Raw genomic sequence first — 21,404 nt, forward strand, 5'->3', positions numbered from 1 at the left:
GAATTGCGCAAATTTTGGGGTTTGTGGGAATATGCATCTAGACTGTAAAACTAAGGACAGGGGTACTTTCCTTCTAAAACCCAAGCAAGGCTTTGCTCATTACCGAAAATCAATACATTTGTTGATGCTGATTAAGTTTCCACTACATGCAAGTTAAAAAGTGAAAATGCTGCAGTGTTGTTCCCTCACTGTTTTAGAACTTTGCGCACATAACGTTTATGGTATGGTAATGTTGGTTAAAGTAGTTAACCTGAGGAAAGATTTGCAGTTGACAGGTAAGAGGCATTAGTTTTAAATTAGAGTAATGTAAAATTACAAGCGCAAGGAAAGCCAGAAGGCAGACTTTTTAAAAAGTTAAAATGCTCAAAGTGTATTGTTAACTACACTGTTAAAATAGAAAACTTCAAACCTATCAAGGCGTATTATGTACATGTATACCAACTTCTCATAATGAATGTAGTCGTGTACTGCAAATATGTAAATAAAAATTTAAAGGCTCGAACCTTCATTTCAGAATCCTCTACAAAATGAGATGGAGCCAGACATGTACTTGTGGGCCTTTCAACACTGATATGTTGGTATAATAAACTGGGTTCAAAACGCCAGTTTCGTGGAGGAGAGCTAATCTTAATCTTCATTCTGGTGCGGGATGAGCGACCGTTCTCCAATCACCTTTTCATTTTGGTGGCCACCATATCATATTCACCTTTAAGTTCTACAACTTAACACAATGTTGGGCACCTCTATAAGTGCACAATGAATAAATAAATACCTGTAGGCTTATGTTCTAAGGCGGGGCCGGATTCTAGGTTCCCGTTGACCTTTAGAAGGTCAACCTGTTTTCCTCCCCCTCTTGCCCCTTCCCGGCCCCCATAATCAAGTCTAAACTGGTGCGGCACAGTCATTAGCCTCAACGGTTCTTAGTGCGTAGCAACTTGGCTTGCTGTGATGATCTGTGATAGGCATTTGAAGAAAGAGCGCTTCATAGAATTAGGGCCCGGTTGTAGTTGAACGCGGGATAGCGTCAAACATTGCCTTTGCCTTTAAGAATGCTGTAGCGTTTAATCTTTACAGAAGTATGAGGACCAAAAAGACCCGGAACCTTTCGATTAGCTAAGTCGTCCGCCGTTAAATCTCTTCCCCGGTCCTCCTACGATATTGTATCTCCAGGACAGAGCAAAAGTGGGCGTTACCAACCAGAAGGAAATAGGGCAGAAACTGTACACGTCTCCAACCCACTGACTGATCCATTGCGCAGACGCATTAACTATCTCTGGTTGTAGTTTGCAGTCTGTGGATGCAGTCTGCGTCTGCGCATTAGTTATCTTGCACATTAGCTTCGCTGTACGCCTGCGCAAATTGGCATATCGGGTGGGCGGAGCTGGGTCGCGTTTTTGCGCGTGCGCAAATGCTACATCCGTTGCGGACGTCTGATCCTGCAGGAGTCCGGGAAGCGAGGCCTGGAGCAATCATCTTGTAGTCATGTCGGCCTCAGTGGTGTCCGTCATTTCGCGGTTCTTAGAAGAGTACCTGAGCACCACTCCGCAGCGGCTGAAGTTGCTGGACGCCTATCTCCTGTATATATTGCTGACTGGAGCGCTACAGTTTGGTTACTGTCTCCTCGTGGGGACCTTCCCTTTCAACTCTTTCCTCTCGGGCTTCATCTCTTGTGTGGGGAGCTTCATCCTAGCGGGTAATTTTACACGTAGTCCCAATAATAATGCGTTACTTTGGTGCTCGACTTTGTTCTCACAGTAGTCTTCGCTGTTTTATGCCACAGCAATCACCCTCTGACGTCAGGGAACAGTCTGCATGACACTCTTCTTGTGAGGAAAAATTGAGGCTCAGAAAGATCACTTGCCTCATACCAAACAGCTGCAGAATAGCTGGAGTTAAATGGCTAAAGAAACCCCTTTCATGTTACTCCCCAACCCGGTGACACACACTTTATATTGGTCCAGAGAAACCTCTCGAATTTCCACTTAGTTTTAATAAGGCTTAAAGTTGGCATACTTTTAAGTGAAAAAAAAAAAAGCTAACCCTGAATCGTCTTTTTTATCCAGGTCTGATTACTGCTGACCTCCAGTGAAATATTTTAATGAAAGCGTGAGAAGTATTCGTGTAAATGCCTTGTTGGTCGAGTCAGTCTTACTTGATTTTGATTTTTAGCTGCTTCTACTTATTTTTTATTGATGAAGCTAATTGTAGTTTATTTAATTGTCTTGAACTCGAATTTTATTCACATGAATTTGTCTTAATTTTTTTTAATTCTCCGCATTTGATAACCTTGTAATACTGCCCTATTGAATGAGCACTTTCTCTGTAAACGTTTGCCAAAATTTCACCATTCTTGCCCAACCGAATTCAACGAATAGATCAGTCCAGGAATGTTAGCTGTTCCGTTTTATAAGTGGTCAACCTCTGGGCGATTCTAGTCACTGGTATGGCTTGCTGTTTGACTTTGAAAATGTAACAAATACACCCTGTCCTACACACTTTTACTCCCAGCACTGAGGGAAACAGAGACAGTAGAAAGGCAAGTTCTAGTCCTGCCTGGACAGTCGAGCAAGATCCTGTCTCAAAATGAAAAATAAAAAGAGCTGGGGATGTTGCTCAGTACAAAGACCCTAGGTTCAATACATAGTAGGTGAGAAAACAGTTTCCCATGTGATCACTGTCAGTCAGGCCATTAGTCGTATTGAGTTGAATATAAGGTATTACGGTAAATGCTTTGGGAATTCATTAACTGTTCCTTGACCTCAGAGTTTATAGTCTGGTTGGGGGGCATAGACAAAAAGTAGTGTTAGAATTTTTTGATGACTTCGTTTACAGTCTGCCATACTTTAGACTGTATTTTCTATATTCACATTGCTAGTTAGGACTCACCAGAGATACATTTACTTCACAAAACTTAAAATAGGCCTAAGAACTGGATGATCTGTGTCCTAGCTGGTTCCGGAGTTTGTGGAATTAGTCTGTTGATTGATTGGGTATTTAATTATGATATTTTGAGTTTTGTCCTAGACCATTAAAACTTGGCTCTCTTCGGTGCCGTTTTAGCCTACAGCATAAGTTCAAGTATACTGTACTTTTTACTGTGTGAGTCCAGTACTATTCATAACTAAAAGGTTTTTTTTTTTTGTACCGGGGATCGACCTCATGACCGCGCGCTTGCAAGGCAGGGGCCTGTGCCGCTGAACTAAAAGTTTTTTTTTTTTTTTTTGTCTTTTTCCTTTTTATCAGTACTGGGGATGAACTCACGACTGCCTGCATGCAAGGCAGGCGCTTATGCCGCTGAGCTAAATCCCCAGCCTACTAAAAGTTTTAGTAGCCAACTGGAAGAGAGAACCTTAATGAGAACCTCTGATTACTTTTTTTTTTTTTGTCTTTATCCTTTTTATCGGTATCAGGGATCGAACTCACGACCACTTGCTTTCAAGGCAGGTGCCTATGCCACTGAGCTAAAACCCCCAGCCCCAATTTTTTTTTTTTAATCGCTACCAGGGATCGAACTCACGACCACATGCTTGTAAGGCAGGCGCTTATGCTGCTGAGCTAAATCCCCAGCCTCTCTGATTGATTTTTTAAAAATAATTTCTTGCCGGGGATTTTGCTCAGCAGTGTAAGCGCCTGCCTGGCAAGCATGAGGTCATGAGTTTGATCCCCAGTACTAAAAAATTTTTTTTGTTTTGAGTTTGGTGGCACACATCTGTAATCCCAGCGCTTGGGAGACTGAGGTAGGAGGATTACTGTGAGTTCAAGGCTAGTCTGGGCTATAAAGTGAGTTTAAAAAGAAGTTTCAGCTTGTGTGGTATGGTCCAGGCCTGTAATCCCAGGACGCTGGGAAGCTGAGGCAGGAGAAATCCAAGTTTCAAACCCATCCTGACCAGCTTTGTGACTCAGCAAGATCCTATCTGAAAACAAAAAAGTGGAGAAGGGATATAGTTCAGCAATAAGGCCTGAATTGAATCCTCACTACTGGGATGGGTGGTGAAGTCATCCTGGCTTCCTAAACCTCTAGGTTAAGAATGACTTCAAGGGGCTAGGGATGTAGCCCACCGGCACAGCACCTGCTTGGCAAGCGTGAGGTTGTGAGTTTGGTCCCTGGTACCAAAAATCAAAAACAAGCCACCAAAATCCGCAAGTGTTTTGTGCCTAGACAGACATGGAGGATGCATGCTACGAGACCGAAAGTTCCTATGCAGTTGTCCTTAGAAACGTGTTAGCAGGGCCTATCCTGGTTCTGTGCTACACCTGTGTGTGGCAGGACCAAGCGTGCTTTCCTTCCTGAGGAGCAGAGCACGGCAGGAAAGTAAGGAAGGCATAAGCGCAGTGTCAGCTAAAAAAAATGAGAGGGCTTTTTTTGAGTATTAAAAAAATCAAGTAAAATAACAAAATGTGGCTTCAGGAAAAGAAAGGACACATGATGATTCACTGTTGGCTCAGAAAGGTATCCATCTGCATTTTGGTCCACTTATGCTGCTAGTAGAGATCTGCTTTAACAGGAAACTTGAGATTTTGGATGCTTATCAATTGTTCTGATTGTACAGAAAGGAAATCTTGTACTTGGTGATATTTTTCTCTTTTTTTCTTTCTGAATGAAGGAGGCCAGTTTGGCTGGCGAACAGCGATTATGTTGAAAGAGTAGGTGGTGCTGGATGCTGGAGTTTTAGGTACCAGGCCAAAGGATTTAGACTGTAGGTTACAGGAGAGCATCTAAATTTTTTTTTTCTTTTTTTGAACAAAGAAGACTTAAAATTGTTGTTAGCATGTAGGATGAGTTGGAAGGAGGAATTCTTTAGTGTGATTTCCTAGGGTTTTCTTTTCTTGGTAGTTTATTTCCCTTTGTGTGTATTAATTTAGTGTGTGTTCTTTGAAAATAGTACATTTTAAACCAACTTCGAATGCTACCACATTTGTAAAAGAACCTATTTGAACCCAATAATATGAAGGCAATCTTTTCTTTTTTTCTTTACCTTCATGGCTGAAAGACTTACTCATGATTTCAGGAAGACTTAAGATTTTCAGGAAAATTACCAGTACAGCATGAAAAGTATATATATCACATTACAGTATATTATTTTTTTGATCAATAGAGTGGTATAGTAGTCTTTAAAAAGACTTCTGGTGGGCCAGGGATATAGCTAAGTGAGTTTTAAGTACTTGTTGGCAAGTGTGAGGTTGTGAGTTTGATATGTGGTACCAAAAACAAAACAAAAACTGAGACACAAAATTTTTCTTCTAGACAAGGCTCAAACATCCTTAGCAGCTGTGTGTCTTATCATTATAGGAAGACAGCTGTCCCTTTTTGAGAGTAATATTCCAGTGCTCCAGGATGGGGATTTAGCTCAGTGGTGTGTCTGCCTGGCAAGCTCAAGGTCATGCATTTGATCCCTGGTACCAAAAAAACCCCCAAACAAGTGCTGGCAGCTTTTTAGCCCATCCCCCTTTTAACCTAACAAATCTGTGAACATTTAAAGTGTTGTTTAGAAGAGATAAGTGGAAACAGTAAGACTATCTTTAAAATAAGGCTTGAAATCAGATTAGGTTTTTTTTTTTTTTTTTGTCTTTTTCGTTTTTATCGATACCAGGGATCGAACTCATGACTGCCTGCTTGCAAGGCAGGCGCTTATGCTGCTGAGCTAAATCCCCAGCCATCAGATTAGTTTTTTGTTCTGTTTTTTTTGTTGGTGCCCTGGGCTCCCCATATGCTAGGCAAACACTCTATGCTGAGCTGTGCTGAAATTAAGTCACTATAACTTTAGCCTGTTCTGTTCTGTAACCTATGAAGCAATTTTGGCTTTTAAAGTTAAAAAGTTTTGTTATTAGTTTACAAATTCAAAAGGAGTTTGAATTTGAAAGGCAAGTAGGCTTAATCCAGAGTGTTTTCTATCCTAATGTAGTTACTGGGGCTCAGCATTTCTTGGGAATTGTTTTTAATGTTTCCTGTAACTGCTGCCTAGGAGAGAAGTGCACCGTCCTTGCCCTTGTTTGTCTTCTTCCTGAATACCTTCATTGCTGCCTCTTCAACCTCAGTGCGCAGGCGCTCAGGTCTCTTGTATGGTCTTCCTCTCTGACCTTCGGCCTCTGGTGTCTCTTCTAGTCCATTTTCCAGAGGTTTGCAGGCTTGCATGCTTGATTTCACTTGCAAATCTGATTATGTCACTCCCCATATCTTTCTGGTTCTCAAAATAAGGTTAACAGAGTTTTGTGGCACATAAGTTCTTTTTTTTTCCCCTACTATTTTATTTTTGCATATGTATTTGGTTAAAAAAAAATCAGTGTATTTCTAGGGTTGGTTCAGGTAACTGAAGAGCCTTTATAAGTAGTTTATATTGTCTAGATTCAAGGTATGCAGCAACCGAAGTCTGAAATAAAAGGGGAAATAACATCTTTCTAAAGAGAGGCTTGGATATTCTAATCCACTATGTTAAGATACTTCCTTCCTCTGGTAGCAGGGTTGATTGATGCTGGCTGCCAAGACAACCATTCAAAGGTTTAGCCAAGCAAACAGGGTACAGACCACCCAAAACTAAACCAGCCTGTGTCATGGTACAGATTTCACAATTCAAATCCCAAAATTTGGGTAAGAGGCATTTGCTGACACAAATGGGATCGCTGCCATCAGTAAGCCAGCAACTGTACAAGCCTTTGTTATGTGCAATGTGTGCCGAAAAAGACTTTGCGATTTAGACCACAGAAAGCAGCATTGAGTCCAGTATATGCTGATCCGTGTTCAAGTAGACTCCTGTCCGTTTCTGAAGGTTGTTTAATTTTTTTGGCTATATCAATGAAGTTTCCTTGATGTTATCACCTGGCTTATGATTTGCCGTCTTGAGCCTTACACTCACCTCCCAAGTTTTCCCTCCAGGATGCCACGGTTTACTGCAGCCTCTGCTCCTCTCACCAGGGTGCAACCGTCTTTGTGTGACGTGTGACTCCACTGGCACATAAGTTCTTTCAGGGTCTGGGCTTCCCAGTATCCATCTTTTTCTCTTATCTCTGCCTCCTCCATACTTTATGCTCTAGCATTACTGAGCTTCTGTCATTCTGTCATTCCATGATTACAAGCTTTATTTTATCTTTGGCTGTCTTCAAACTTCCTTCATTTCTTAGATTTCACAACTTAAGTATTCCTTCCTTTGGAACCCTTTCTGGATTTTCCCTGCAGATCTGATTCCTGCTTCACTATGTGAGTATGTGTTGGGGGAGGGGTTTGGAGGGAGATAGATGGGACATTTGTATAGTATTTGTTGTTCCATCTTGAGGGCAGGGGCTTTCATCCCTGAAACCTCTATTCCTAGTGCTGTGTATATTGAAGTGTGGACATACATATAATAATTTAAGAAACACTCAACAATTAAGGCCAGGTTCTCTGCTAGAGATTCAACTGATAAAGCACACGTAATCCCTGTTGTCATTAAGTAGAGTCTAGTGGGAGGCTATACAGGCAAATAACTATGGGTACAGTGCTGGTGGAGAATTTTGGATGAGAATAGGAACTTGCTAAGTACCTAGCCCTTTTGTCTTCCACCGAGTGGCAGCAGCCCACCTCCACCTGTACCCGTAAATTCTGACTGATGGTCTGCTGTAGTGGAGGATGTGGCTCTTCCTTGCCGGCATCCAGCTCCAAGTCAGAGTCCATTCAGTCTTGCTCCATGAGGGGCACCATTGGTTTCTTTACTGGATCACGGTCATCATTTTAACACACTCAAATACTGTTCTGTTTAAAAAAAATCCACTTGACTCTAGGCATTACTCCTATTTCTTCTACATCACAGAATTGTTGAAAGAATAATCTGGTTAACATTTCTAATTGCTCACTTTTCATTCATCCCTGAACCTACTTTTGGTGCTAGTCTATTCTCACTGCTTCCCCAAACTCTTCTTGCCTATTGCCAGTCTAATATCATCTGCTTTGCATTATCTGACTACACTGCAGATCTAGCATTTAATATAGTTGCTTCCTTGAAAGTGAAATGCAGTACTTTTTTTTTAAAGCTTTTATAATCCTATTCTGCTTGTTACTTCTCACTAATTTTTCTTTCCTGCTGTTTCTGCTGGATGCTTCTCTGTTTAAGGTCCTTTCACTTTGTGTTTCTTTACATAGTTGAATTTCAATAACTTATCTATAATAAGTTATGAATAACCTATTTGAATAATCAATATCTACAAGTTCAATACTTACATTTTTAATTCCAAGTTAGTCTATTCATTTGCCAGCTCATTGCCTCAACTTGATGTCTGCTGGGTTCCTTCAAATTAACATGTCCAAAATGGAACCTTTCTGCTCAGCTGTCTGGCCCTTTACAAGAAAGTACATGATGTCAACACTGGTTGAGTCATGGTATATAGGAGGTTACTCTTATGCTTCATTTTATCTTTCACATCCATTTTATCAGCAAGCTCTGTCTTCTCCCAAATATAGTCTTATCTTTTCATTTTTGTCCATTTTTACTATGATTATCTTGTCGTCTTTGGCTCTGAAGTAATTTCTTTAACCTGCAAACTGTCCCTCATATTGTATTTCTAGCAACCTTAAAAATGTAAATCAGTTATGTTTCTTAGCTACTAACACCTTTGAAATACTGTCCCATTGCACTTAAAATTATGTCCAAACACTTTTCTGAGGCTTTCAAAGCCCAACAGTGTTTGTCTTCTCCTGATCACTACTGTCTGTTTAGTTTGACTTGTTGGATTTTTTTTTTTTTTTGGTACCGGGGCTCAAACTCAAGACATTGCGCTTGCCAGGCAGGCGCTTAAGCCACTGAGCTAAATCCCCGGCCTTAGTTTGACTTGTTATACCTAGAATATGTCAAGACTCTTTTCACTGTCTAGAATTCTCTGTCCCCAGATCTTTGAAATACTGGGTTTAGGTAGCGGCGTCTTAAAGGACTTTCGGTGATGACTGAATAAAAAAATGCTTTCCCATCTCTATTGTCCTGATATTTCCTTGTTTGTTTATTTACTTGTAACATTTGCCATATGTTTCATTTGATAGACATACAAGTTTCTTAGAATCTAAATTCTTGTCTTTCTTGTCCTCTGCCTTGTTCCCAGCACCTGGCATGATGCGTGACTTGTAGTAAAGCTCGGTAAATATTTTGTGGAATGAACGACTATTTAATGAGATAGATTAAATTAGAACTTCTAAAGTGGAGGAGATTACCTCAGGTGGTAGTAAATTTCCATCTTTGGAAGCACACAGGGAGACATAAGATTCTTTGTGAAGGAGTTTTTTGAAGAGGTAAAGCCCTTTACCTTTTTTTGTTCCCAGTTCATATGAAAGATAGGACACTTTTACTAGTGACACAGGATCTGGAGTGTTTGTAATTCTCCTCCTGGGCATAACTTATTAAGTTGTGTAAAGGGTAAGTATACTTTGGAAATCTTCCCAGGTGATTCCAATGATTTCCCCATCCTCTGCCTTTTGGGTGTTTCATACATCAGTGGAGTGTTGGTCTTTATGCACTCTGGGTCGTCTTTGTCCTTGTGGGATTCTGATTCTTAGGTTGGCATTGTGATAATTTGTGTTACTGTGATCATGATTAGGATAACACCGTTCCTGACTTTACCTACCTTCGCAGTGCTTTTTCTTCTGTTCCCTAACTTGCCTCCAGAATGCTATTACCTTTTACTCTCTACTCCCATTGTCATCAATACATTTAGTGTCTTGTTTCTCCAGATTTTTTTAGATTCCAACTACAAGTAATGACCAAAGAATTACATATACCATTACAAGGAAAATATTTTAAAGGAGAGAGATATAGAGTGGAGTAATTGTTTTGACTTTTTTCACTTAGTAAAAGTGACTAGCTTTATGTTGGAGTATAAAGAATTTGCCTTACTTTCTAAAATAATTGCATGGGATTTCATTGCATATCTAGAGCATAATTTAATCTGTTTGATAATTTTAGGACTATTTTATTTTTTTTTCAATTTAACAAACATGCTGTTAGAATGTTCTGTAAGATACTCCTTTGTCAAAATGTAAAAACATTTTAAATATTAATGGATATTGCTTGTTGCTTTCCCAAACAGAGAAGCCATCTCTACTTCCTGCAGCAGGATTTTAATTGGTTGCCCTTGCTGCAGTCCATGTCCTTCCCGTTCGGGAGGGGCTGGGTGCCTGAGGAGATCAGTGGCGCCCACCCATAGTGTTACATGTTTAAACATAATGAGAGAGCTGTTTCTGTGGTGATGGACTCTGGAGAACTAGTCTGATAGTTTTCTAACCTTTGGATGAGATTTTAGTTCATTGCTCTTTTTTAGTGATAGAATGGATGTTAGCCTGAAGCAAATTTGAGTTTTCTTCAGTCGGGTTATTTATCACAGGCATTGGGTATTTCGGAAAAGTCGGGAGTTTCCTTTTCATGTCACTGATGACTGTTGCTAATGTGCCTTGTTAGAGTCTTCAAGGGTACATAAATGTGACAGTGGAGAGTTCTGTCAAATTACATAATTTAGGTCTCCTTGTTTTGAGACCAGCGCCTGCTAGAACTTTAGATCAAAGATAGTTTATTTGCAATATAAGGTCTTCAGGGATCAGCATTATAGTCTCTGTTGTCCAGTGTACACATATTCTATTAGAAAATAATTCAGTTTTTATGACTCTGTGTTTTGCCATTCAGCCCAGCTCTTGTGTTTTTGTCTCAGTTACATTTCTATCTAATAGGTTGGCTGAGCTGATTTGTTTTAAAGAAACATTTATATCAGGAGATAACAGAGTTTTTAGGGGTTTTGGTTTTTGTTTATGTATGTTTTTTTCTGTTAAGTCTCTGGTTTTTAGTGTAACTCTGAGAAGTCATTTTTTTCTTTGAATTCTCTTTCAATAGACATTTAAGAGTGCAAAACTTGTCTATAGCTTGATGAGGTTGATATACCTTGAGACCATTATATCAAGAGAAATAAATCAGACATACACACTTAGATATTGCATCATTTCTCATATATGAGAAATGCAAAATACAAATAAAAGATGACAGATGATAGAGGTAATTTTCAATGAAAAGGGGAATAAGAGATGGAGGGAGAAGGTAGAAAAGTGAAAGGGGATGAAAGGAAGATTTGAAAGGAAAAATGTAGAGCTAGAGCTTATGCAAATGAAAGATTGAGAGATGGAAGGTGAGGAGAGGTATTGGTTGAAAAAGGAATTAAAATGTGTTATGTATTTATAACGACCCTCCATGATAAATGCAGTCATTATGTACTGCAAACATGTACTAATAAAAATAAAAATTTGTGAAGAAATAAATTCGCCAATCTATCATCTTGGTCAAGATGCAGAGTACTGCTACACATTGGAAAGCACCTTGTGCATGTACAGTCATTTCAGGGCACAGTTGTTTGTTGTGTCCTAGGATATATGTGTACTCGTTAGCAGTTGTATTTGTTTTCTACATCCAGATGATTCTTGTTTTATTTCTTGCGCAGTGTGCCTGAGAATACAGATCAATCCACAGAACAAAGCGGACTTCCAAGGCATATCCCCAGAGAGGGCGTTTGCTGATTTTCTTTTTGCCAGCACAATCCTGCACCTTGTTGTCATGAACTTCGTTGGCTGAATTGTTCCCATGCTTAATGAGGAGACGACTGGGAAAATGTAAGTGATGATCATAGCTCTTGTCCTGTGATATTGATTTTAGAAAGAGAGATTAGATGGAACTGATATTGGTCATGTTTGGGATTCCCATATTAACGACTAAGACACTTGCAGAATTTTCCAGTGCTCTTCAAAGTATGCATTAATATAATTCAGCAGTGGTACTATTTTTGGTTATTCTCCTGTTTTAGAAATGTTGCAGTAACTGAAAGTGATTGTGATTAATACTGTAATTTTTACATCAGTAACTAAAAACAACTCAAAGTTTTGAAGAACATTAATTGCAGATTTTGCCTTTAGATCTATTTGCTTTTAAGCTTCTTATTTTAACCCTAGATGACTTTAAATGCTGGGTCATTGTCTTCATAGTGCACAGTGTAGACTTACACCTGAAAGGACTATAAGTTGAAGGAATGAGTATGACCATTTGCTAATGCCCTACATGGAAATTATTGGGGAGATTGGATTAACTTGGGAGAATATTTAAAACATAAAGTATGGTGCCATTTGGTTTATTTGCTCTTTTACTTTGGCTAGCCGTGAAGCTATTTTTTCCCAAATAAACTTATATAGAATTCTGGTAGAAAAAAAAGAAGCAGCAGCAGAAGTAGAACTAGAGCTGTTTTGACTGACAGAAATCGAACAGCCCTGCCTGCTTGCCCTCTCCGTCACGTGTGGTGCGCTTTCTTCTTCATCTTTCCCTCCCAAGTGAAATCCTGAGGCTCTAATAAGTATGCAGATGCTTTCCAAACTATGTATCAAAATTACTGCTTTTGTATGAGGAAGCAGAGACCCAGGACAGTCTGGTAGCCTCTCCCAGCTGCGTGGTGGGTGGCTACAGAGGCAGTGTCTGTCATCTCCTGCTGCCCAGTGCTCATGCAGCTCACTGATGATGGTGCACTAGAGACTTTAATGGTAATGCTGTTACCAGGTGGTAGAGAAAAGAGAAACTTCCAACATAACATCCTGTTTGGGGGAGCATATCCCATATCTTCTTGTCACTGCATGGAAAGCTATCATATTTTACTAATCCAGGGAAGTCTAACATGAGATTTAGAGCAGCTGTGTGCAAGTGGAATAGTGATACTGACTGAACTTCATTTTGTGGCACGAATTAATCAGTTACTATAATATAAAATCCTTTTTTTGATACTACCTCCAGAACATTTCTGTTCAGGTGAGATTTTATTTTTAGTCTAGTAAGTTGGTAGAGATCAGTTTATTTCACTGAAAAAATTTGAGTGAACCACCTCATTCTGCTCTCCTAGTACAGTTTAACTCCTTGAAACCTAGTGAAGACTTGAGTTTTCCTTCCCTTTTCTGTCCTGAGCTTTTTGCCTGTTATTGGGATTCACTTGTCTTATGGAATACAAAGAAAAGTAAAATGTGGTGTCTGCTTTTATTTTTAATTTATTTCATTTTTTTGTCTTTTTTATTGGTACTGGGGATTGAATTCTTGACCACATACTTGCAAGGCCAGCGCTTATGCCGCTGAGCTAAATCCCCAGCCCCCGTGGTGTCTGCTTTTAAAAGTGGACAGTCTAGGAGAGGAGAAGACATGTAAACATAACACTTGAAATGTAGTGTGGCCGGAGCCTCCCCAGAGATCTGAACTTCATGCTGTTAGAAACAGGAGGGCAGGACTGTGTTGTCTGAGCGCTGGGCAGTAGTTGAGTTGTGTGCCCTGTGGAATGGCGTCTCTTACCAGGGACTAGTTAACTGTTGCAGTAGGTAACCTTGATTGTGCCTAGAAAACTGACCTCCAGCATTGCCTTTCTCATGCTTGAAACATTATAACTCTTGGCCTCTCTGATAGAGACTGTTGGAAAGGCCCTATGTCTTCTGATTGCCTTCTTCTGTGTTTCTGAAATTCTTTTTTTAGATGAGTCATGGTGTGTACTTAGGAAGGGAACAGAGCAAACATTTCAAGGATATTCTCTAGCCTCAGAGAGATAACAAATCATGGAAAATTATTTCCTGTGATCATCATGACTGGAGGAGGAGTCTGCTGCAGAGACTTTAGTATTTCAAAGTTATAACAATAACAATAATAACAAAAAAAGCCACAAAAAAGCAGCCTCAGCAGAAACTGTACTGCAGACCATATTGATGACATAGAACCACCTGTTCAGCTGGGAATTATGGCCCAAGGAACAACGGAATCTTCCAGTGCCAGATTGCAGTGTTAAATCACCCCGTAGAAGGCAGTATGTATGTTTATAGAAAAATACTCTCTGGGCCACTGCCCAGAGTGTTTTCCTTCTTTTGACATAGACTATCCTGCCCACTTGTGGTTTTTTAAATATACATTTATTTGCCCCTTTTATGTGGTTTTAACTCAACTATCTGTACAGTGTACCAAAATATGTTAGAAATAGCTTCCAAGTGAATTCTCAATATTTATACCAATTCAGAAGGTCGCATAAAACAGATTGAATGTTCTCTATATTTTTCAACTTAGTACTGGATGTAGAAAAAATAAACATCTGTAGTGTAACTGATCTTGCATGAATTTGAGAGTGATATTTAAAACTAGGGGCCATGCTGGAAAAAGCGGATCAGAAGAAAATGTTATTTAGTAAAAGAAAATTCTAGAGGAAGAAAGTTAACAGATACTGTGGTATATCATGCTTTTAAATGATTCTTGTTCTGTGTCTCATTTCATTTTCAAAGTTGGCACCATAAGGATAGGCTTGCTATTCTTATTTATAGGCTAGGAGAGTTTTGCTAGAATTCTTGTAACTGATAAATCTCATAATTCAGTCCAACTTCAAAAACCCAACTATTTCTATACCCTATTTTTGCTCAGTTATTTACTATATGTATAGTATTTGCCAATTGCAGAGTTAAGGAAGTACATTTAAAAAAATATCACAAGTGTTTTATCATTGTCTTTATTCTTGTTATGAGAATTTTAAAAAGACAGAAAAAGTACTGGTACCAACAAACATTCCATATTTATTACCTGGAGTTGACAGGTTTTGAACAAATTAAAGATGATAGCATCATTTATTTCCTGTAAGATTTAAATTTCATGGCACTTTTGTTCAGCCAGTACTAGTGTAATGTGTGGATTTCTTACTATAACCTTTTCCAAATTTGAGGCTTTGTAGTTTTCTGAAAACATATCCAAAGATAGTAGTTTGATTAACCCTATGGTAAAAGTTAGCTGTTCTAATATGTTGTCAATACTGATTCTATGTGGCTGTCCAGGTAGTCAAGAATAGACCTTTTAATTATAATGAAAATATAAGGTAAAAATGCTCCCAGTATGCCTGCCTGCGAGCCTTAAGAATCCTTACATACTTGACATGATGATCAGTTTTGTGCACTGAGGTGGCAATAAGCTTTTGAATGAATGTGTGATGCCAAAACTCAGTAGATTCAGGTATTAAAAATGTAATGCTTCCTGTAATTATTTCCTGTTTTGTTTTTACATGTTTATTTGAAATTCTTTTCAAATAATGTCAGTCTGTTACAGATTTCTGAAAAGACCTAAGGAAAAGGGACAGAGATAGACTGGGTCGTAGTTAGGAAATTAAAGTTGATACTTGAGCCCTGGGTCAGAGGGAAGATGAGCAGGACACAGCCAGACAGAGTGCCCAAGGTGAAGTGTTCATTCATATGATGGACCTGTCCTTAAAATTCAGCGTTCAGGCCTGGTATGGCAATGCATGCCTATAATGCCAGCAATCAGGAGGCTGAGGCAGGAGGATCCCTATGATCCTGAGACCAGCCTGGGCTACATAGTTCAAAGCTAGCTTGGGCGACACAGCAAGATTCTTTCTCAAATACCCTCCCCACCCCATTCAGTGTTCACTCCTAGCTAAAGCAAAGAGGCTGCCTGGTTGGGCAGAACATTTTAACTGTGACAGGCAGTTATGTTTACAAATATGCAATTGTGTTGACTTTTGAATTTGTCAAAGGTAAATTTAGAGAATTTCCTCGGGAGGGGAAGCTTAATGTTATTCTTTAGGCTGTACTGCCACCTAGTGGGTTGTACATTTCCTTTGCTGAGAGAATGTACTACCACCAGACCAAAGAGAAGTTGTCTGAGGAAAAAAACTACTGATCTTTGTGGTAAAACAGTTTCTTTCCAGTCATAGGGGGGCAGCAGAGGTCCGAGTAAGTTTCAGTGCTGAGTCAGGGCTCAGTTTACATCTGACCAGGTGTAGGCAGTGTTGAGCTAGGGACAGAAGGGCACAGAAGCTTGGAGTGGCCTGCATTATCCAACCTACCTTCCCCATTTTTTGTACCTGCATTGAATGTACGTGATTTTTACCATTCATCCTGTGAACGCAGACGAGTAGTAGCATTCCCATTTTACAGTAGAGGCAGTTGCACCAGGCTCTGAACTAATGGGGATTTTAATAATGGGCATTTGGACTCCAAACTTTGATATGTCTTGCTCTCTGTTATGTTCAAAAACTTCTGCATGATGAATATATACATCTTTCAATTAGAAGGTTTTATTAAAAGTATTAAACTTGCTTTTTTAAAAAATGGAAATAACTTAGGAGAGACTCAGATTTTTATATGTTTCTGCCAAGTTTCTTAACATATGCAAGAGAAATGCAGGATAATGAAGATCAGGAGTCTTGACTTTATCTGGTGAGGGTGACGCAGGACCCCTGTCTTCTTCAGTGGAGAAATAGTCTGGGTCTGCTTTGCCCGGTGTGGTAACCACCAGCCACATGTGGTTACTGAATATTTGAAATGTAGCTGAGTGACTGAGGCATTGCATTTTTCATTTCATTACATTTGAACTAACTGAAGTCACCTGTAGCTCGTGGCTGTAGTGAAGGACAGCACATTGCTGGCTGGACAGTGCATTTGTCAGTCAGGCTGCAGTTTTCTCATCTCTAAAAAGGATGATTAGTGTAGCTGATCTCTGAGGCTCCTTTCAATTTTAGAAATATCTGGCCTGTACTTTCTAAAATTATGGTGATTCACACTGAGCTCTGAACTTGGAATTTCTGCAGAATAGTCTTTGATTCATATTATCTCCAATTTCTGTTTTAATTGGGTGTCCAGGTTCCAATGAGATAGATTAGAAGGAAAATCAGCATTTGATCATATCTGCCCAGTGCTGGTGTTTGAATAGAGAGGGTGCTGGAGAAAAGTACACATTCCAAATGGAAATGACCTTGTCTGGCATAATTTCTATCTACACGAGGAATAATTATTTCTAACAGTTCTTTGTGTTGTGCCTTGCTTTCTTTTATGATGAGAACAGACTGATCAAATGCCACTGTCTTCATGGGTGAAATAGACTGAAGAAATTCTGTTATCTTTTCTCAATAGGTGTCATATTTTTTGTATGTCTCTGTATTAGGGGAGGACATTTTATTCATCAGTTTCCCAAAACTTTTATCCCCTGGTTAACAGTTAAAACATTCTTTTAACCATTCTTTTCAACTTTGTTGAATTAACACATCAAAGAACCCTAGGGACCTCTGGTTTTGTAATAGTGTCTGGTAAATATATCTTTACCTTAAAAGAAGAGAGCAGACCTTTGTCAATGGGATTATGTGAAAGGTGTTATCTGAATTCTTGTTCTCATGAGTCCGTTTTACCTTCCACATTGACTGGCTTCAACATCTTAGATTTTAAAAATGTTTTAATATAAAATCTTGAAATTGACTTTTGTATTAAACTAAGATGGCTAATTCTGAATGTATCATAGCTTTTTTCACTGAAATGGCCTCTCTTACCATAAGAACTGATGCTGTAGGTCTGTAGTCTATTGGCAGTGTTTGCTTTAACACATTCAGTAGAAAAGACATGTTCTGGGGCTGGGGATTTAGCTCAGCGGCATAAGTGCCTGCCTTGCAAGCAGGCAGTTGTGAGTTCAATCCCTGGTACTGATAAAAACAAAAAAGACCAAAAAAAAAAAAAAAAGACAAGTTCTAATAGGCTAGTTTAATCTCCCGCCCCCCACCCCATCAGGGAATTGAACTCAGGACCTTGTGCTTACCAGGCAGGTGCTTGTGGCACTGAGCTATTACCACCACCACCACCACCACCCCCGCCCAGTCCTGTTTTACCTTGTTTAGCAGTATAAACATTTTTTTGCTCAGTAATTTTGTTCTTCTTTTATACATTTGCCACAATTCCACCGATAGAAGAACATTGTGAAGTTGTGTAGCATTTCTTTAAATGTCAATGATAGTTAAGTAAAAACATTATGGTTAGAAGTTTAAAGAGTCTAGAAGTTAAAGAGTTTAAATTGATGCTAGAACTTCTAGATCACACGAAGTAAGATGGTGCCCTTTACCTACTGAGATAGAGAGCCTGGCTCTTCTGAAAGGTAGCATTCCCCGGCCTCTTTTCAATTCATGGCATATGTAGAATATTACAGTGTGTTTATGACAGATGGGGGAAAGTCGGTTGCTTCTGATGGGAAACATTGCATTGGTGCCTCCCTGGCCACGCTGCAGTCCTCTGGCCGGGAAGCTGACGCCGAGGAATGCCAGAGGAAGCCTGTATTGTTCTGGGAGGGAACTACCTCTTACTTTACAGGTTCTAGTTTCACATGGCTCTAGGAGCAGTGTCACCACTTTTCTTGGTGTTATTTTGCACCTTCTTATCAAAGCTAATGTTTAAATGAAAACTGCATGAAGCTGGGTGCAGTGGCTCTTGCCTGTAATCCTAGGTACACAAGAGACTGACACAGGGGCTTGCCAAGTGTGAGGCCAACTGGGGAGAAAAGAAGGTCTGTGACTGTAACTCGGCGGGAGAACAGTTGCTCAGAGTGCACAGGGGCCTTGGTTTGATCCCTAGCACCACAAAACAATAACCAAAAACCCCCAAAGCTCCAACCAGTAATAACTAAGTTATTTCTTCTTTTACTCCCCCCTTTTATTCTTTTGGTCTTTCATTAAATCTGAGGCTGAGGATTTTTCTCTACTTTGTTTCTTGAATCCTTTCTCTATTGTGTTCCTCTAAACTGGAAATCACTGCTTTATAAGTGTTCTAGATTCAGAGAGGATCTGACAAGACTGCAACCCCGTCGAAGAGTCAGTGGCCAGGGAGTCAGAGTGACTCCTGTGGTCCCAGGTCACTGATGACCAGAGTTAGAACTCAGGTTTCTCAGTTTCTAGTCAGTTGTGTCTGGGTGGGTTCAGAGTTTAGGTTTGAACACTATCATTGTCATCATCGTCATCATCCTCATCAGTACTGGGGACTGAGCACAGGGCCTTCACACTGAGCTGCGTCTCTATTTCTGTATTTTTTATTTTGAGATAGGATCCTACTAATTTGGTGTTTTACCCAGGATGGGCTCGAATTCACCATCTTCCTGCCTCAGCCTCCCAGAATTCTGGGATTATATGTGTGACCACCAAACCCGGCTTGAACATTATTTTTGTAGCTAATACTTGAATTAAAATATTTTGTAGAAAATGTTTATCTCTTTGTGGATATTCTAGTCTGGCTTAAATACTGTCCTGAGTTTAGATTTGGGGTCTTGTCCGCAGTATCGTAAATCATTTTACCTTTCTTTCTTTTTTTTTTAGGTTCACTTTTTAATGTCTCCTGGATACGATTTCTTAGATGGATGTTTCAGATTTGTGTTCATTACCAGCCCTGCTCTGGTGTGTAGGTGGAGGGCCCCGAGGTTCTCGCACCAGCTTCGTGATGGATATTTGTTACCAGGACCTTCGCATTGTTACTGTTTACCCTCCAGATTAAAACATTTTGTGCCATCCTCCTGTATGCCTCTGACTTCATTTTTATTGGTTGAGAAATCATTTTTCCCTTCACGAGGGTGTGCTAATAAAATAAACTGTTTATGAATTGGTAACTTAAAGCTATGGACCTAGATCTTTGTTTTTAATCACGTATTTGAAGTGAGTGACAAAATACAGTGCTGCTACCTGAGAACGGTGGAGGCGAGCCTTTGGAGGCACGTGTGTTGTTTTTCTTTTAGGAAAGAAGATTTTAATGTGTGAGTTGTTTTCTAAACTGAACCCTCAGTCTTCAGGTTCAAGTGCAGTGCTGGCAGCTTGTGATAAGTAGGTGGGTTTTGCATTGCGGTTGGGCACTCGTCTAAAAGGCTCACGTCACCGCCCTAGGAAATGGCGTCCTTTGGCCTTTCCTGGAGTGGATAACCCTTTGCTAATCCTTCCCTGCTTTTCTCGCAATGCATGCCAGGAACTGTACCATTAAGTGCTAAGTTAGGAACTGAACTAAGCTTATGCTCATGTTTACATTGGTTTTAACATGCTGTGGTAGTAAAAGGTGAAACTTTTAAAAAAAAATTTTATTTAAAGGAAAAAAACAAAACAGTATAAAGGTACAAGTAATACAGAATTAAAAAAAAAGAAATCACTGTTAATTAATAGATTACAGATTGTCATCACTGTTAATAGATTACATATTGTCATCTTAGAAATAGTTGTTCAAGTTACAGGATTAAAGCATACAAAGTGGACATTCAAACAGTGAGAATGCAAACAGTTGTGTTCAATGATCCAACAAAAAGTAATATGGTCATCTATCTTACACACCCAAACACACTTGCCAGTTGTATCCTTTAGAGCACTTTCTTTTCCTCTCTTTTTTACAATAACATTTACACATTTTGGATTTTATTACTCCCATAGTTCTTATTACTTTTTGTTTTTTGGAAGAGAATAAAACCAAATATGACAAAGTCAAAACAAAGGATGGACATAGTACGTAATGTAAAAATAATACAAGGTGATCAACAATGGTTACCATAATGCCTCTTGCTACCTTAAAAAGAATTGCCTATATCATCAGGTATAATAAAATTGAACAAAACAGTACAGAACAAGACCAATAAAACCTAACCATTGGAGACATTACCGGACTTCAAAAGATGATAGTATTCAAATCAGAATGGGCGTCATAGTGAATCTTATTGTTTTCAAGGTAGTTGCCTATACCCTCAAACTTGATACTATCAAACAGAACAGAACAGAGTAAAAGCAGTCAAAACAAGATAGGAGCAATACAGGGCTTCAAATCAAGTTAATAGGAAATCAAAAAAATTGCTATAATATATCCTAATTTTTTTGATTTTTTTTCCTTTAAAAAATAATAATAAATTTTTTAAAAAAGGGGGAGATTGAGCTAAACGGGGACGTAACAACATAATACAGGTCAAAGCAGAACAATTTCAGAAACTTTTTATTTTTGTTTTTTTGAGATACTGTCTAGCTCTGTAGTCCAGGATGCTCTTGAATTTACTGTGTAGCCCAGGCTGCCCTCAAACTCAGCGATCCTCCAGCCTCAGCCTTCAGAATTCTGGGGTTACAGGCCCGTATCATCAGGCTTGGCCTGAAGTATGTATCTTTATAGGTGGTGTAAGCCGAGTGCAGAAAGAAGGAGTTATGTGCATGTTGATTTGTAGGACTTGAAATTCTCCTGAGCACCTTCATGAATGTTGTATTCTTGCAGTTATCTTAGGGCTAACAATCCTTGTTGGATAGGTGAAGACATTAGAGTTCCAATTTCTAGTAGTCTTACAATCAGTTCATGACAAAGGTTGGATGGAACCGAGTACGGTGACTCGCTCTTGTCCTATCTACGTGGAGGCTGAGGCATGAGAATCTCATGTTCAAAACTGGTCTGGGCAACTTGGTGAGACATTGTCGCAAATCAAGACTATTTAAAAAGGGCTGGGGAATGTAGCTGAGACCGAAAACTTACTAGTGTGTTTAGAACTCCTGTACTGGGGTGTGTAGGGAGGTTAGGTAGAGCAGAGGTCTGTTGGCCTGAGTCTAGGCATATGTACATGTATCATGAGCAGCCCTGTGCCCATCATGTGAGCTCA

The 21,404-nt window shown here is 39.5% G+C and overlaps 1 protein-coding gene and 1 pseudogene across 1 annotated transcript; one reads left to right on the top strand and one right to left on the bottom strand.

The window, feature by feature from the left end:
• The first annotated feature begins 1,400 nt into the window (after nt 1-1,400).
• Dad1 (defender against cell death 1) lies at nt 1,401-19,314 on the top strand. The gene is made up of 3 exons (XM_003474506.5): nt 1,401-1,693; nt 11,434-11,602; nt 19,120-19,314. The coding sequence occupies exons 1-2, from the start codon at nt 1,483-1,485 to the stop codon at nt 11,562-11,564; spliced, it is 342 nt and encodes a 113-aa protein (XP_003474554.1). The 5' UTR covers nt 1,401-1,482; the 3' UTR covers nt 11,565-11,602; nt 19,120-19,314.
• Nucleotides 6,279-7,645, bottom strand: LOC106028698 (transmembrane protein 126A-like; annotated as a pseudogene).
• Nucleotides 19,315-21,404: the final 2,090 nt, after the last annotated feature.

This window comes from Cavia porcellus, unplaced genomic scaffold (genome assembly GCF_034190915.1).
Source record: "Cavia porcellus strain 051 isolate PalLab524CR breed Dunkin Hartley unplaced genomic scaffold, mCavPor4.1 scaffold_26, whole genome shotgun sequence".
NCBI classification, from domain to species: domain Eukaryota; kingdom Metazoa; phylum Chordata; class Mammalia; order Rodentia; family Caviidae; genus Cavia; species Cavia porcellus.